Source organism: Oreochromis aureus, linkage group 18 (assembly GCF_013358895.1).
Source record: "Oreochromis aureus strain Israel breed Guangdong linkage group 18, ZZ_aureus, whole genome shotgun sequence".
Lineage (NCBI taxonomy): Eukaryota > Metazoa > Chordata > Actinopteri > Cichliformes > Cichlidae > Oreochromis > Oreochromis aureus.
In genome coordinates, this window is record NC_052959.1 from 15849870 (window position 1) to 15868184 (window position 18315).

General features: G+C 38.3%; 2 protein-coding genes across 4 annotated transcripts; one reads left to right on the top strand and one right to left on the bottom strand.

Annotated features, from left to right (window-relative positions):
* Nucleotides 1–399: 399 nt before the first annotated feature.
* On the bottom strand, nucleotides 400–6646 carry LOC116316980. 2 transcript variants are annotated; one of them, XM_031735635.2, is made up of 6 exons: nucleotides 6489–6646; nucleotides 4572–4754; nucleotides 4223–4480; nucleotides 2294–2392; nucleotides 2002–2019; nucleotides 400–1718 (listed from the first exon to the last, which is right to left on the bottom strand). In XM_031735635.2, the coding sequence occupies exons 1-6, from the start codon at nucleotides 6601–6603 to the stop codon at nucleotides 1645–1647; spliced, it is 747 nt and encodes a 248-aa protein (XP_031591495.2). In that variant the 5' UTR covers nucleotides 6604–6646; the 3' UTR covers nucleotides 400–1644. The 2 variants fall into 2 exon arrangements, with proteins under 2 accessions (XP_031591495.2, XP_039457761.1); XM_039601827.1 differs by having other exon boundaries at nucleotides 404–1718; nucleotides 6182–6543.
* A 4653-nt stretch (nucleotides 6647–11299) lies between these two features.
* On the top strand, nucleotides 11300–17456 carry ppp1r7 (protein phosphatase 1, regulatory (inhibitor) subunit 7). Of its 2 annotated transcripts, none has more exons than XM_031735606.2 (10): nucleotides 11300–11398; nucleotides 12113–12208; nucleotides 12390–12445; nucleotides 12669–12734; nucleotides 12911–13041; nucleotides 13144–13306; nucleotides 13463–13579; nucleotides 13664–13768; nucleotides 13878–13964; nucleotides 14599–17456. In XM_031735606.2, exons 1-10 carry the CDS (start codon nucleotides 11359–11361, stop codon nucleotides 14773–14775), a joined length of 1038 nt encoding a protein of 345 aa, XP_031591466.1. In that variant the 5' UTR covers nucleotides 11300–11358; the 3' UTR covers nucleotides 14776–17456. The 2 variants fall into 2 exon arrangements, with proteins under 2 accessions (XP_031591466.1, XP_039458504.1); XM_039602570.1 differs by having other exon boundaries at nucleotides 13664–13772; nucleotides 14599–14741.
* The last annotated feature ends 859 nt before the right edge of the window (nucleotides 17457–18315 follow it).

The window sequence follows — 18315 nt, forward strand, 5'->3', positions numbered from 1 at the left end:
GGTAACGTTTACGAATGCGTTAACGCGATTGGTCAATGATACTTTCCTTTAGTAACATCTGAAAAGAAACCTTTCCATTTAAAGGTGTCGCCCTCTATCTGTAGTTTAAGTTTGCGCAGTGTGAATTAAAAGAGCGACAAAAAACTAAAGACGTGTAAGATGCTTTACTTTAAAACACGAAACCGCTATCAAGTATATTTTTCTAGTAAAATAAATAAATGAATGTAGCAATTTCTACATCACACTGGATCCTTTATTACGAAAATATTAAGAAAAGTTTTTTACTGATGTCCAAGCCCATCAGTTTGATCCAGAAACTGTTTTTAGGGTTTTTTTTTAAAGAATCTAATATTGGTAAATATAAAGGTCAGGGAGAGTTGTAATATAAATATTGGCTGAGTGATGAAGCAAAAATCTTCTCATAGTCCGATAAAATGTGGTATCTTTGCTCTTTAATGTTTACACTTTGTTTTCAGTCACCTTGACACACCTGTTCACAGGTCTGGACCACAGCTTAAAGGAAGCACCCCATACAAACATCTTTATTATTGAACAGATAAAATATTTTTTATTTATTACGCACTCTCATTTAGATTTCAAGTCATTTTCTTGTTTGCATTGTTGATGTCCAACTCTGCAGTTTTAGATCTCACCTTTGGGTCATCACACCTGAATCAAATGATTAGTTCATTAACAGGCCTCTGGAGAACTACAAGACATGTTAAGGAGGTAATTTAGCCATTTAAATCAGCTGTGTTGGATCAAGAACACATCTAAAACATGCAGGACACTGGCTTTTGAGGACTGGAGTTGGACCCCCTGAGTTACATGATCAGGATTTACTTTAAATAAAGTGATAACTCTTACCATCAAAGGTTAATGTGAATTCCAGATTATTCTTTGATTCTGCTCTCCTCTTACACCTGACATGCCAAAGTCAAAGTCAAATTTATTTATATAGCACATTTAAAACAACAACCATTAACCAAGGTGCTGTACAATTAAGATAATTAAAAGAAATAAAAACATAGGAAGACATGATAAGAGTTAAGAAAAAGAATCATAAAATTAGACGATTTGACTGAGAAATAAGATAAATAAAAATAATACAAACTCATTCTGATTTAAAAGCCAAAGAATAAAAGTGGGTTTTCAGACCCACTTTTATTCCACTTTTATTCCTGCCAACAAAAAAAAAAAAAAAAACTAAATAAGGCAGCAGGAAATAAAAAAGTAATTTACTTAAACAATCTCATGGCCAAGGAATCCCAACAGTGTTTGGTATAAAGAGAACTACACTGGAAGCTTTTCAAGTAAACACACTGCAGTCACATTTTTGGTTCAAAACATCCAGCATTTGACACTTTGATCAGTCTCTCAGTAGCAAAACAATATAACGTTTAAATAGTCTATGTGCATAAAAAGGAGTACTGTGCAATTTTTAAGCAAAAAACAAAAGCTTATGTTTCACTGCAGGCAGGAAAGGTACCTAAAGTTTGAATTACAGATCACTGTTAGTATAGCAGCAAAGGCCTGCTGACATTCATGGAGCTACGCTATCACTTTTCATACAAAAATATGTTGGAAATATCATCAGATTTCTTTAGTATTATTGCAGTTGTGAGATATCGTAACAGAAGACTTCTATACAATTTCCCGGTCCTTTTCAGTCATTTCATTCATGTCTCGGTGGTAATGTACAATTGAGCCAATGACACCTGTGGGTAAAGGAAAAAACACAGATCATGGTATGTGACATGTTACTGAGTTCACGAGTATGTGGTTTTAATCTCTAATGATACTTTTTATGCAGAAATTTGCTGACTAGGTAGTTACAGTCATTTTAGACAGGCCACATGACTGGGCCATAAACACCTTTGAAAAGCAAAGGGAGTCTGTTTGACTTCACTTAATATTTAACTTTCTGAATCTTTCACTAGGACTCCGAGCTGAGAAATGCATGAAAATAAAGTGAACACATGATGGTTGTAGGTTTCTTACCTCCAGGGTGCCTGAAACCTGGACAGCAAGTGTGAAAAAGAAAAAACACAGGAACATAGTTTAATTTTCTCTTGGGTATAAGACTCATTAAAATCATGTGACAGTTTAAAGTTAGGGCAGAGATAAAGGTCAGCACATTCTGCTAAATGACAATGTGCAACACTGTACTGCAGTCACCTCTTAAACATGGATCTTGTTGCTACATTAAGCCTGCAGTGAACTGTGAATAAAGGATGCACAACTTCATGTGCTGACATCTAAATAGAAAGAAAGCAAAATTCTTATTGCCCACCTTTTATTTTGTAGATAACGAAGCTGACCATAGTTAGTACACCAAACACAATGAGCGCCAGGATTGGGATCAGAAGATGAAGGTGAAGAATTCCTGGAACTAAGAAAATATGTTAAATTTGTAACCTGACAGTCAACAAAAAAATTTCTGCTGCAAAACACGTATGTCCTGTATGTGGAGGTGAACTCTTGTAACCGCATGAAACAAAGTTGTTTTGTTTGAGTACATGCCCATTTTTCTGTTTTAGCGCCATATATAACTGTGCAAAAGTCTTGAGCCGCCCCTTATTTGTTTATATCTTGTTTTCAAGCCAGACTCTTGTCTGGTCATTAACAACAGTTCAAGTCCAGGCTTTCAAAGGTTTTCTTTGGACACTGGCTGCTTGACCATTTTCAGACAAATCTGTTGTATTTTTTTTATTGTTGTTGTTTGATAAGGCCATGTAACACTGACCTATGAATCACTTAAGCATAAACCTACCTCAAACAATAAACCGGTATTATGTTTGCTTATAGAGCACTTATAACAAACTTAGCAAAGAACCAATTTTAAATTGTGCTTTTAGGCTCTTTGTTTACAACCAGCTGTTCCCATTTCTTTAGCTGATTCTGAACAATGCAAAAGACAACACAGTGTGACTGACATAAAATAGTACATGTTGGAGGCTCTGTCATGGTTATGGGTTGTATTTCCACAAGTGGTGTTGGAGATCTTGTCAACATTGATGAAATTATAAATGTAGAAATTTTCAGCCACCAACCCTTGAAAAGCATCTTAATGAGACCAGTTTCCATTTTCAGCCTAAAAATGATCCCAAAGAAGTAAAAACACATCTATATAGAAAAACCCACAGTGGCGCACTAGAAGAAGCCCAGAGAACTATTCCTGAAGACTACTTAAAGAAATGACCGGAAAGCTTGCCTAAGAGAGTTCAGCGTGTGTTGAAGAATAAAGGTCATCATATTGACTTTCAAGCTTCTAGACAAACTGGTTTTGCCTTCTTCTTTTTTTTTTTACAGTTTTTCCGTGCACGCTTGCACATGTTTGAATAAATCGTTGCACCCACTTCAAATAAATGAGGGGTGGCTCGAGACTTTTGCACAGTACTGTACTACATTCCTTTACTACTACTTTCAAAGAGGCTTTTAAAACTAAACAACTGAAATGATTATGACAAACATTATTACGCATTTTCTGATATTAAAAAGATTAGCATTAAATAAATAAATGTTCTGTTTCTGGATAAGGAATTTCAGCATATCCTTAATCAAATATGACACAGTAAGGATAAATGTAAGCTAACTTTATTGTTTTCTACTGTAGCAGGCTTATCAAAGTCGACCCAGTAACATAGTCTTCTTATTCTTAACTAAGTCTGCCCAACTGTGATGGAAATGGAGGTACTCAAGTGTTCATGTTTTAGGTCTGTAATCACTGCAAAGGAGTTAAAGATATCAGCTTAGTGTTTGTTCCAGATAATGACTCACTGTGAACAAAGGAGTCAAGCTTGAAGAATAGAGGTGGTCATACCAAATATTGACTTTCAAGCTTGTTAGAACTGCACAGAATTGTAGAAATGTACATTTCAATAAGTCACTGCACCTATTTCCCATTTTCCTAGAAACATATAACAATAAATGAGGGGCGGCTCGAGACTTTTGAAGAGCAGTGTATCATTCAAGTATATGTCATTGAAATTATTTTGTTATTTTTGTATTCAGACATGAATTACTGCATATTATACTTATGGGTTGCTTATAAAAAATTTTTTATTACAGTTATTGTTGGAGAATCTGACAAGTTTAAAAAGGGCAGTCAGAGCAGGAGTAAAAAAAGCTTCTCTAAGTTCAACACTTTATTGATGAACTCAACTGATTTTGTTCCGCAGCGCTTAAAGCAGGCAGGAAAACAGCCTGAAGGAAAACATACCTGACTGTTTCTCAGAAGGGTTCAAATGCTTCATCAGCTTGACGCATCCCTCCTGCAGATCGAGTCTCTCTGCTCTTGTTTGCTGCACTTCCTGGTCCCAAACCACTTTGATGGCCACCGCCTCCTGTACGTGGGCTGTCCAAATGTCATTGTGGTTGAGAGTCAGGTACAACTGGCCGTCAGCAAATACACGATCTGCCCAGCGCAGCTTAGACCCTTCCCACGTGCATTCTCGAGAACGAAGAATGGTCTGGTTACCTGTTGAGAGTTAATGGGTTGTGGCCCTGGTGACAACAATCTCACTTACACAAACGTTCAGTTATAGAAAAAGACAATTTGATTTTCTTACTTATTGAAGAGGTCTGGTTGAAACTGATAAGAGATGTTAGGAGTGTGTCATCTAATACGGCTTTGATAACTGCATTGAATTCTGGGCTTTTGCCCATTAAAGGAATTCCATTGAGAAGGACTTGCTCTTCAACCTGCTGACTTCCTGCCCCCCTCCACTGCTGGATCTTAAGTACGATGGTATCTAATGTAATATGGGCAAAAACAAAAAACAAAAAACAGATGTAAATTTTAAAAACACATGAAAAAAAATGGAAAAATGGAGACGGCGTGAGAGATAGAACCACACACAATCATTTTTCATATTATCATGTGAGCATCATTAACAGCAAGCTTTAGTTTCCTATGGAAATGTTTCACATGGTGTCACAGGAGATGAAAATGTGTGAGCTGTGAGGAAAAAAGTTTTTTCATTGGTAATATGAAAATCTACTGTAGTATATTAATCTTTTTGTGCCATTGTAGAGTCATATAACATTGTATTGGGGGGTGTGGAGGGGCGGGCTTTAGCGCCCAAACAAAGATAGTGCTTATGTCCCCATTGACTAATATATTGCTTTAAGGTTTGGAGATGATCCAATGGGCAAACTGTCAATGAGCGCTAAAAAGGAAGATGAAAGTCAAATGCTTAGCCAGCCTAGGTACTCGTGTCCCACAAGTATATTGTTGTAAAGTGTGAAGACGATCCATAAAAAAATCTGGGTAATATGAAGTTTTTGCTGAACCTTGATCTTGACCCAATTTTCACCTAAATTAAATGATCTCGAGCTATTTTTGGTATCTACCATCACACAAAATCTGAAAATGATATCCTAAAAAACTGCGGGGCACTACAAACAGAACCAATTACATAATCCCTCCCTTAGAGGGAGAATAACCAAATCACACTGCACTGACACATCTAACTTTCACTTCACAAAAGCAAAACTGAAAGCAAAAGCTAACAGCATTTCTAGGAAATATTTTGCATTTACCATACTTTGCTTTCTGGAGCAGGATAGACATTTTATGTTAACCACAGGGTGCGAAATAACAGTAAGATGCGGTGATTTCTACATTCTGTCACACAGTGTTTATAGGTGATTAAATAACCAACAATAAATCAAGTCGGTGTCAAGTGTAGCTCTTTGAAATGCTTTGCAGCGTCACATCCCTCGGTATATTTTGATTGTTTTTCATCTCTCCCTCTCTCTATATATACATATTTTAAAATTCACTGCATTTGTCAATTGATGCAATTCTAAAAGAATCATGTACTGTGCAAGTTGCCTGTTTTGTATCCGTATAACTTTATACAATTCAACACAGAAAACTTTTGTTTGGTTGTTTGTTTGTTCGCTCGTTTCAGTTTCTGTTTACATGGCCAGACATTGTTTTATATTCCTAGGAGTCCTGCACATACAAATAAAACGACCTGTGAAAGAATTAAATCCAGTCAAATCCACCACCCGAAGATTTAACAGAAAAGGGGTGGATTCGTGCACTCTTCGAAGCTGCTGAAAGCCGCCCCTGCTGTTCTGTCAAAAAATTAAGCAATCCTATACATTTTATTTATTCATTTAATGAATTACAGTGAAACCATATTTATTTTTTTAAAGACGTGATTCCTACCTGCATCGACAGGAAGACTCCGACATACGTGAAATAATAGGATCAAAACAAAGCGCAGTGAATACATTTCTATACGCGTACAGGACTGTACTGTAACTGGAGCTCGGTGTCAGATTCAGTATTGTTCATCCGTCAAAGAAGCACAAACTCCACAGCTACAGTGTGCTTTAAGCCATTTCTCCATTAAAATGGTGCTCGAAGGATGACCAGTCCATCAGGCTTTAACAGAAACTACTCCACAGACACAACGACAGCAATAGTCGGATAGACCCGATCCTTATCTCTAGGCTTTTACGTTTCGGTTCACCTGACTTCAGGCTTCCGCCTTGCTTTTTCTTTTGGCTGTCCGGTGAGGTGGAGTTGTTGTGAGTGTGTGTGGTGGTGGTGGTGGTGCGGGGGGCGTGGGGGCAGTCAAAGGTCATTTAAGGTAGCTTTCAAAACAGCGAAGTTATGAAGTCAGAGCAAAGGACTCGACTGATAATTCAAAACAGAGCTGGGTAACCATGGAAACCGTAAATAATTAAAATGAGAGCCATGGCGTCATCTTTTTTCATTTTTTCCATTTGTATGTAAATATTGTAACTCAACGCATTTATAGATTCATAATTGTCAAAAGTTGCCGGACTGTCTCCTAATTTAAATCCACCGATAAGCACCGTCACCGCCTATCACGTGACGAATTCTGAACCCTGACACGACTCTGACTTATTCAAGGACTCTAGTTCGACTGCCACCTGTATGTTTCTATTACTTTATTCTACCCTGCTTGTGTTTCTACGGCAGGTATGCACTGACTTGCAGGTTCATTAGGTACGCTCATCCAATCAGCCAATCGGACTGCAGTAACTCCGTGTATGTAGAGCTGATCAAGAAGACCTGCTTAAATTCAAACTGAACATCAGAATGATGAAGAAATATGATTTAAGTGACTTTGAGCATGGTTGTTGGTGGCAGACATGCTCTGGCCAGCAGTTATCTATGGGAAAATGTCTTGTTAATGCCGTAAGACCGCTTAGAACTGGTAGGAAGGCAACAGTAACTGAAAAACTACTCATAACCAAGGTACGCAGAAGAGCATCTCTGAGCGCACAGCATGAACCTAGAAGCAGATGGACTAGAACAGCAGAAGACTGCAGCAGGTGCCACTCCTGTCAGCTAAGAACAGGAAAAGGAAAATGTTTCCAGCACTTTGCTGAATCTATGCCAGGAAGAATCAATGTAGTTCTGAAGGGGAAAGGGGCTCCAACACTGCACTAGATATGTGTACCTAATACAGTGGCCAGTGAGTGTGGTTTTGAGGGAGATGCATTAAATTTAAGGTGTTTATTGAGGGATAACCCTGAGCCTGTTATCCCTGAGAGCAGATTTCACCCTTTGCTCAAATCCTGCAGTCAGTCCAGTTTAAGATAAGATAAGATAAGATAAGATAAGATAAGATAAGATAAGAAGAACTTTATTTATCCCGAGGGAAATTCTTTTGTCATACACATGCTCAATGCAGCAAGAGAGACAGAGGAACAGAGTAATAAGATATACAATATGTACAATAGAATACAAGTATACAGTAATATACAGTAGGATAGTGCAAAATATGATATCGAATAACTGTAGCAAGTAACAATATAACTAAATCCTGAAAAAGAAATAGCTTAGCTATCAGTGCAGGTGATTCTAAAAGTGACATAGTATTGTGCAAATGGATAAAGAGTAGCAGCATATGATGGGGAGATGAAACAAGCATTCAATGAAAAACTGTTGGGTGATATTGCACAGTCTGAATGTTTAACACAGCTGCTGGCTGCTGTCAGAGATGTGTTGAAAGTGTAAACAATGAAACTCATTTTATATGCTTAAATTGACTTTACGTATAGCACTTTTCTACTCTGTGTGAGCACTCAGAGCATCTTCTTACTACGAGTGTTATTCAGCCATACACACAAACATTTGTACGTGTGCTTCTTTCTATGTCAATAAGCACTTTGCCTAACATTTGCACACACATACTTCAATGGATGCATCTGGGGCAACTTGGGTTTTAATATCTTGCCCAAGGATACTTTGACATACATGCTGGAGGAGCCTGACCTTCCAATTAGCAATGTGATCGAAATAAAATGCATTGGAATGCATGTATGAATTGGTGCAAATGTTAAGAATAAATACATTTGTGGATTATGGAGTCAGTGCGCTTAACTTCAGGCTGGGTTGTGATGTCTCTGAGTTATCGAGTTATATACTCAAAAGAGGAAATTCAATACAAAGGCAAAACAAATCAGCAGACTGAAGCCACCACAGGAGGAAAAAAAGATGTCTGCGCTTAGTACTAAAATACATTTACTCCTCTTTGTATCATGGAATAACGAGGGACCAGACAGATCCTCATGGGGCCATTACATTGTTCTCTGCCAATTTAGCCTCTGGGGGAGAGTGCATAAGAATTGCTGTAGTACAAACAGTTGACACAATACTTTAGCAGATTACAGTATGTATAGTCTTTAACCTTAATTTTTTTTTTTTTTTTTAAATCCTTTGTGCTGGTGTACCGAGGAAAAAATGACTTATGGACCCACCTGTATATGGTACATTCTGCGGTTTATATGTTTGCTGTGCCTTCAACTTTCAAACAAATGTTCTAATTTTGTCATTACTCTTCTGAAGAGTTAATATTTACATTTGTGTCTTGAGATGACTGGTCAATGATTCTGGGAGGTGCAGCTTAGAAACATATTTAGCTGCTAGTTAAGCATGAAAACAACCTTTATTCTCCTATCCTGGCTGACACACCTCTGCTTACCCCCGATAACATGTCAAGTAAGAATTGTATGTTCCTTTTTTAAAAAATCATATCTAACACGTTACACAATCACACTCATGTCATCATAACAGAAACACATTGATTAGACACCATGGGCTCAAATCGGCAGTGTCTGTTTGTTATGTTTTTAGAAATGTTAACTATCTGGATGCTGATGTTGTAATCAGGTCTTTTGTGGATGACAGCAGTGCCTCAGTCTTATGCAAGGGAATTCTTAAGATGGGCGGTACGCAGCACGCATGGGAAGTGGTCGTATAAACAACCTGCTGTGGTAGTGCAGGAAATGTAACAGAGACAGGGCTGTTTTATGTTACATCAGACAGAATTACTTCAAGCACCCTTTTTCACCTTGTATATGTAAAGTGGTTATGCTGCTCACTTTAAATTGTCATCTCTCCTGCTTTTGAGTCATTAATGTGCTACATAAACATCGACATTTTTACAGTCCGAGCCAAATAATCACTTGAAACACAAATAAAATAACAGACCTTCCAATCACAAGATACAAGAAATTCAATTCAGTTCAATTCAGTTTTATTTATATAGCACCAAATCACAACAACAGTTGCCTCAACGTGCCTTATATTGTCAGGTAAAGATCCTACAATAATACAGCAAAAACCCCAACAATTAAATCTGATGATGATCAATCAGATGACCCCCTATGAGCTAACAGCTGGTGACACTGGGTAGGAAACATTCCTTTTCAACAGGAAGAAACCACCAGCTGAACCAGGGGGGCAGCCATTCGCTGTGACTGGTTGGGGGTACACAGGGTAGACAGATAAAAGAGGTGAGTAAAGCAGAAATGCTCAATGCATCATGGGATATGCATTTGGACTTATTTTGCAGTATGCAACCTTGCAGTGGAGGGGATTCTGATAGTCATACACTTTGACCTCACTGGCGCACATGATGGCAAGGTGGGGTAATATCTCACCAAGGAGTCTTGGCACTTTAATGACCCTTGCCGTGATTCCCACTCGTGGCTCATATGACTTTTAACTAATTACATGATGACAGGGTGTGTGAGTGACTCAGAACCACCTCCAACAGGACAATCCTATCTGGGACTCTCCTACTAGAAATGAAACATCTTCATAAATCAAAAAGAAATCCAGGTGCCTTCATTTCAAGCACTTAAGCCTACCATGAGCTGGATGACTAAGAACCTACAAAGACATACAGTGCCCTAAAAAAGTATGTTTCTTTACATTCTTTCTTTCTTTTTTTGGTTTTTTTTTTTGCATATTTGTCACACTTAAAAAGTTAAGATTGTAAAACAAATTTTAATATTAGATATAACCAGAGTAAATACAAAATAAAGTTTTTAAATGATCTCATTTATTAAGAGAAAATGCTATCCAAACCTACCCAGCCCTGTGTAAGAAACTAACTGCAACCTTATTAAATCATGAATTACCTGTAACTGAATTAACACATTTAAAAAAAAAAAAAAAAGAGCTCAATTTCACTACCCACACCCAGGCCTGATTAATGCCAGACCTGCTGAATCAAGAATATACTTAGACCCTGTCTGACAAAGTGAAGTAGGATAAGATTTCAAAAGAAACACACTGTGTCACAATCAAGGAAAACAACTTTAATACAGTTACTGGTCGCAGTCTAAAGAAACTGCAGACAAACAAAGCTATTAACATCTATCAGTCTGAAAGGGGTTACAATGCTAAAATTAACCAACATGTTAGGTGTCGGTGCTGCTGCAGAACAGTAGTAACAACTAGTAACCAGACCTCACAGTCACAGCTGTGCTCCTGCCGCAACCACCAGCTGTGGAGAAGCGAGGAAGCGACAGAGGAAGATGAAATTAACGTGGTAAGAAAATAGATGAAGGGACATAATTAGGAAGGTAGAGATTCAAGGATTCAGATGAAATGAATGGCTGATTTGATCATGAGTCATTGCTAATTGCTTTTAAATGTGTAGCTTTTAATTGTCCCATGCTGCAGGGCAACTAAGAACTAACCCTACAACAACTCTACCAACCTGATGCCAGGCCCGATTTTTTGTCCCAGTCCAGCTCTAACTGCATGTATAACATCTGCTGAACAGATCCTTTAAAAAAAAAAAAACTGCACTGTGCAGTCTAGCAGATTTATATTCAGGTGTACCGTGTGAAATCCAATAAGTTACAGAAAAAGAGAGGAAATAAAAGCAGCTTGCATTTGAAATTATATACTGAATAATGCAAGTGTTACGTTTATGTCCTGAGTTATATATACCTTACCGTATAATTTGTTGATGCTCGTTTCCAGCGGCCTTCAGCGCCCCCTTGTGTCTGATGTTAGCGTATGCTTCCACTGGATTGGCTGCGCGGTTGTCAGTAGTGTTTACAGGAAACATGGCTTCCCTGTCTGTTGGAGAGCTTCAAGAAATGGAAGGTGAGTAGCCAAATTTTCAAGGGTGCAGCCGCGTTGTGATCGTTATAGCTTGTTAGCCTGGCAGCCATTTGGATAAAAGAGTCTTTTTTTCATCTGAGCACGCTCCTTGATGTTTTTCTCTGGTGACTAACCAAACCTTCATCCTTGCTTTGCTAGCTTACAGGCTAATAACAAGACGCTAGCTGGCGATATTAATTTAACGTCAGTTCATGCTATCTTTATAAAGGCCATCTACAGCGGCGTTTAAGGGTGTGTTGGGTACCCCATGGTCATAGACGTTTATTTTTTCCTCGACCATGCAACATGTTTCAGATTCAGCTCTTAAAAGCTGCTAGCTGTGATACAGTCAGCTACCTAGCTGGCTAACGTGCTTAGCAATGTGTCGCCCGTGTGTTCAGTAGGTAACGCGCGTTCAAACTGATTTTAAAAAATGAAAATAAAGCTGGGACACATCCCGCAACATTTAATACTAATAGGTAAAATCTGTGGTAGTGCTATCCCATTTTTCCACACATTTTTCCACACATTTTTCCACAATTTGAGCGCGTTGCAGAGCACAGAAATGTGCACTATCACGATCTAGTGATAGTGGAGACAGAGGGTGGCTGCTCCAGATAAACCTGGGCTTGGCATCATCTAAATGTGTGTGTAACCGGTCGGAAGCTGTGAATCTTTGTTGAGGTTTTGAGGCTCTCTTCTGTCTGCGTACTGTAGTGGACCGGAGGGGAGAGTCTGAGGAGTCTGGTGATGATGAAACCAGGAGGAAGAGCATCAATGGCGATGTGGACCCTAATCAGCCCACTGCTACGAGTAGGTCATCATCGCCTCCTACCCAGCCACACAGAATGTGCTTTATTTTACAAATTAGGCGTGCTGCTTGTGTTATTTTCACATGGATACTTTCTTAGATAAAATCTTTATGTGGCAATATGTTTTTTTGATAGCAGTGGATGCTTTAATTTTATTTCATTTATTCTTGCTCATATTAAAGGTAAAGAAGAGTCTCCTGTTGACATGGACACGATAACTTTGGACCCTGAGGAAGAGGTCAGTGGAAGTTTTGAATAAAATGCCTTTCATCTCTGATGACTTTTGTTTGTAGTTTAAGAAAGTGAATACGATAGTGTTAGAGCTCATAATAACAGTGTTTTTTTTGTTTTTTTTTTTTAAATTTGAACTTCTTTGTGTAAATCTGTATGCAGGTGCTGTGCTGTAACGCCAATTAACCATAGACTGCCTGATCTCTTACAGTGTCTATATTTCTTTCTAGGATGTTGATCTTGTTCACTGTCGTATTGGAAAGATTGAAGGACTAGAGGTGCTACAGAAGGCTAAAGTAAGTATTATTTAGGTGATGCGTTTGGCGGCAGTGTCATTACCGCCTGAGTCTTATTGGCATTTTGGTTTCATCTGCATTTTTTTTTTCATATCTAAAATAAGGACCTATCTAATGCGCCATAATTCTGCTCTTGATGGTATCCTCTTTTATTTTTGCCTCTCCTCTGCATGCAGACGCTCTCCTTACGGCAGAACCTCATTAAAACGATAGAAAACCTCGACAGTTTGAGTGCCCTGCGGGAACTAGATTTCTATGACAATCAGATCCGCAAACTGGAGAATCTGCACAACCTCACGGAGCTGGAGTAAGTTTGACAAAACTGTGCTTCTTACGTAAGCCTGAACAAAGGTCTCACATATCAAGGTATATTTATTCTGAGAGGGACTGTTGTTTTGACAACCCACAGGCAGCTTGACGTGTCATTTAACGTTTTGAGGAAGGTGGAGGGTTTGGAGCAGTTGACTCGGCTGAAGAAACTTTTTCTGCTTCACAACAAAATTAGCAGCATTGGGAATCTGGAGCACCTCACAGGTCTGGAGATGCTGGAGCTCGGCTCCAATCGCATTAGGGTGAGATACGAAGGGACTGTGCTGCACTGAGAAGTTGTTTTGAACTCCTTATGTAAATAATGGGTTTTGTTTGCAAAATATAAATGACGATTTGTTGGAAAATGTAAGTTGTGATGTGATTTTTAAAGTGTTGCTTTCATGTTGTTGTGTTCACAGGTCATTGAAAACCTGGATTCACTTACATCTTTGCAAAGTTTGTTTCTTGGCACTAATAAAATAACAAGGCTTCAAAATCTGGACGCTTTACACAACCTGACTGTTTTAAGCATCCAGGTATCCTCACATACATTCATCACTTGATTACAGTTGCACACGATCCAGACAACAGATAATCATTGGGTTTGCATTTACTTGCAGAGCAACCGGATTACGAAAATTGAGGGGCTTCAGAACCTTGTCAACCTGAAGGAGCTCTATCTGAGCCACAATGGCGTTGAGGTCATTGAGGGGTTGGAAAACAATGTAAGTTATAAACTTTCAGTCCCACATTTCCAAAACACATAAAAAAAATAGGGTTCCATACTGTTGAATTGTGCAAACATGTAACAGCAATGTTTGTTTTTCCGAACAGAAAAAACTCACCACCCTCGACATCGCAGCCAATCGAGTAAAGAAAATAGAAAACATCAGCCACCTGACGGAGCTGCAGGAGTTCTGGGTACAGATAGTTTGTTTGACATGTTGTTTAATGTACAGCCTCAGTACAGACAGCCCATCTTCACTGCTGACAGTTTGGCAGAAGAAGAAAAGTTTCTTAGAACATAGAAAATTTAACGTCAGCATGCATTAAAAGGCAAACATCATCAAATAATTAACTACACCTTTGCTTGTTAATAAAAATTATGACATTGTGGGTAGGGAACAGATCCTGCTGAGGTGGAGGTATGCACTGGAGAAAAGAGGAATGAGACACCTGGGAGATGGGTAGAAAAGTGAAGGTGGATGAGTTTAATTCCCCAGGGTCAGTCATTCAAAACAACAGTGCGCAGAGAGGTGAAGAAGAGAGTGGAGGCAGGGTGGGTGGATGTAATGAAGGCGGACATACAGAGGGCTGGTTGGACAGAGAGCAAAAATGACAAAATAAATGACAGAAAATTCAAAGTAAGACATAATTAGTTAAAGTACCCGTGTATTTGTATCACGTAATTTTTTTTGTTGAGCAGCACATTTAAAACAAAGCTTTCTTAAAAGTAAATTTTTGTTGCTACGTTCAGTGTGTAGTTCTTATATTGTTATGAGTTAAGCCGATGGTGCAACCTCACTGCTCTTGTTGTTTTGTATTATCTCCTCAGATGAACGATAATCAGATAGATAACTGGTCTGACCTTGATGAGTTGAAGAACGCCACTTCTCTGGAGACGGTCTACCTTGAAAGAAACCCTCTACAGAAGGATCCACAGTACCGGCGAAAGATCATGCTGGCGCTGCCCAGCGTACGCCAGATCGACGCCACCTTTATCCGCTTCTAAGCTGCAGTGTACGATTTACCTGCCAGCTTCAGTGTTCTCCCTCACCTCCCTGCCTGTCCTGCCTACACAAACGACAACCTTTCGATTCACATTGGCGTCACTCAATTATATAGCCGCGTCACACATTCCAACATATAGCTCACCCACTGCTCACTCAACATACATGTATGCATGTATGCACTCATTCAAACCTTGATCTGTACTTTTGTGTGGAAGCTTTTATTTATTAAGGTGGACCTGTGAAAATGAAAAACTACCGTACACTCATTTCCACATTTTTTTTTCCTCTGCACTTTTTTTCCCCCCTTGTGTTGTTTTGCATTTGGGATGTGCTGTTCTCAGTCATGAAGTTCAGGAAATTATGAAATCAGTCTTATTTATCACACTATTGAAGTTTCACTGTTATCATAACAGAGGAATTCTTAACATTGGAGGCATTCTTGTATATTTAAGGGATTTTGGGAGTTTACTTCTTTCGGTTGGGCGGAAAAAGGCTGGGGGGTTTTTTGGGCGGGGGTGTTGAAACACATCGAGTAAAAGAACAATTCAGCGTTAAAGGGAAAGTCTATAACATAATAGAAGCTGCTTAAGTTAAACTTTAGGATATGGCTCACCAAGCTTCAAAACTGTTCCAAATTTATTAACAACTGTGACAGTTTGGGAAGCCTCTAAAACGAAGCTCACAGCGCCATAATGACATCATGCTGACATCAAGCAGCATGATGGAAAGCGGATCCTTTACGGCTTGATTTACCATTTCAATAAACTGGTTCTGTTACTTACAGAAGGGGGGATTTTTTTTCCATGTCCAGCAGCCTTGTCTGTTCCTTGTTCAGAGATTTTACAGCTTATAGATCCATTTGCTGATTAACAAGACTGACCTCTGCAGTAAATAAAACTCATGAGAATGTAAGAACAATTAATGTGTCCATAATGATGGTTTTGTAATCAGTGGTGCCGTCACTTTTAGTTTATTTTAATTTTTTAGCCTTTAATGCATCACTGATTACTATGACAGAATATTAGGGCCACATTGAGAAAAACAAAAACATTGTTGCTCATTTTGAGAATAAAGATAAAATTTCGAGATTAAAGGCGAAATGTGGAGATTACCGTTGTTGTTTTGAGACCAACTGCCACGGTCGCACTACCCTCTAAAAATGCCTTGTTTACATGAGCTAGTGAAACAAATTGTGATCAAACATGCATCCTCTTTATTGGACGAGAGTGTAACCACGGGTAACCTCGCATCTGTCCACTGCCAGCCATTTCATTTTGTATAAATCAGCTCTTCTGTGTTTGTGTGTTTCTGTATAAACTTTTCAACGTCCTTAAAAGAGAAATCATTTCCTTCCTTGTTACTCAAACTGATTCTGAAGTACGATTTTACTAACTCAGGGGGTATGAAAACCATGCTAGTTTGTCTCGAAACAACAACTGTATTCTCCACATTTTGACTTTTTTTCTCAAAATGATTGATTTTTTTTTTCTTAATGTGGCTGTAATACTTCATAGATTACAGCTTTAGATTTCTTTGGCTAAAAAAATGCTCATAAAGTTTATTTGAACTGATAAAATCAAAATGTAGATTTTTCCTTCATTTACATTCTACTGGCTGGTTTGATCTCATGATAACTAATGTAAGATAGACTATTAATGCTGCTGGTACAGACAGTCTTTATAAACTACTAAACTACATTCGGCAGATGTGTGAAGACACTGCATTGATTCATTTGGCATTTAGGATGGCTTCAAAAAAAAAAGAATTTCTGTGTATTTATTGACAAGATTTAATACAGGATTTTCTCAGATCAAACAATACAATGACTGCCTGGAACCAAAGTTAATAGATTACTCTTTGGGTCTCCTGTATATAGTGCTCCTGTATATGCTTGAGTGCACTTGGTTTTATCCCTGGTACAATTAAAATGCGATGCATCTTTTATATGAAATATGAACTCCCCACCTCAGGGCTTTTAAGTTCACACGTGAATATAGTAGAGAAGCATCAAATTTATGTGTATTAAATGAGAAGTGCTAAACTAAGTGCTCCCTTTGCACTCATAATTATAACCTGATTTTATTTGGATTCATTGGAAACCTTTGAATTGTTAAAAGTACCCTGAGTTGGCATTTAAATCTCCCACTGTAGCCTAAAACCCACGCTGAAATGTTGGTTTCTATCGTAGAACAGCTGTTTATTGTGATTATGATCACAGCCTTTTTAAATCCAGTTGCTTGTGATCGTAAGCATAAATTAACAGTAGAACAATTATCAGACTATCAGCACTGACGTTCTTGCTAATTGAAATGAATGTAATGTTATTTTTATATTCAGCTTGACTGAAACTGGCCAGTGGGATTGAAAGTATCACGTTGTGTATTTGTAAATAGAGTTTGGACATGCCATGATGTAGAAAGTCAGTGCCATCATCACCTTCCCTTTGTAAAGTGACATTCTTTTTCCTCTTGTTTTGTTTTCACCCGGCAACACAACAGATCTGTGCGAGATACTATAGTTTAAGATGACATGACTCTGACTGGTCACTGAAGGAGCAGCTGTTCAGATTGCTGTTTGCTCCTTGTTGTTAGGACTGAGTCTTCAGGTTTTGGGCTTGGTTGATGCCGTTTTCAAACTGAATGTATGATGCAAATAACAATAAAATGACACTACTTAAGAAGCGGGTTTGTGTAGTTTTAATTTCAAAGATAAAGAGTCTCATAAAGCACAGCTGTGAAACTTAATTCACTGTCAAATGATTATGTAGCTGGGTATTAAAGGATCCTTTATTATGACAGCTGCTTAATAAATTAGATTTGCTATATTAACAGCCAAAACAATAACAACACACTCTATGAAGCCCCGCAGCTCATCATCTGTCTGAAACAAGCTGTTAGCTGCATAGCCATTTAAGCCAAACTTTGGGTCTCCTGTGTATTAGAACTCATCCTATTGGCTGCCCCCAGCAAACAGATGGTTTAAATCACAGGTGGGTGGGGCTTGCTATGCTCACATTTTAGGGGACGTCCATCATGAGTCATCATACAGACTCAAGAGCAGGAAAATATATAAAGGGTGTGATGTGGACCATAAAGTCTGGCCTCAAAGGGACTGCTTTTGCATATGAAACTTTGGCCATGTTTATTAGCAGTATTTGTCTTTTTGTTTATGCATGCATTATGTATGTATCTGACAATAAGGAAAAGCATAATGAGTTTCTTTTAAGTTAAAGTTACTGGACTTTGACTTTAAACAAAACTTAATTCCTTAATTAAAACTTAATTTCTTGAAAATCTAGATACACTCACCTGCCACTTCATTAGTTACACCTTGAGATACACCTTGTTAGTTCCCTGTTTTCTTTCAGAACTGCCTTAGTTATTTGTGATTCAGATTCAACATGATGTTCAAAACATCCTTTAGAGATTTTGGTCCATGTTGACATGACAGCATCACACAGTTGCTGTAGATTTGTCACCTGCACATCCATGATGTAAATCTCTACTTCCACCACATTTCAAAGGTGCTCTATTGGATTG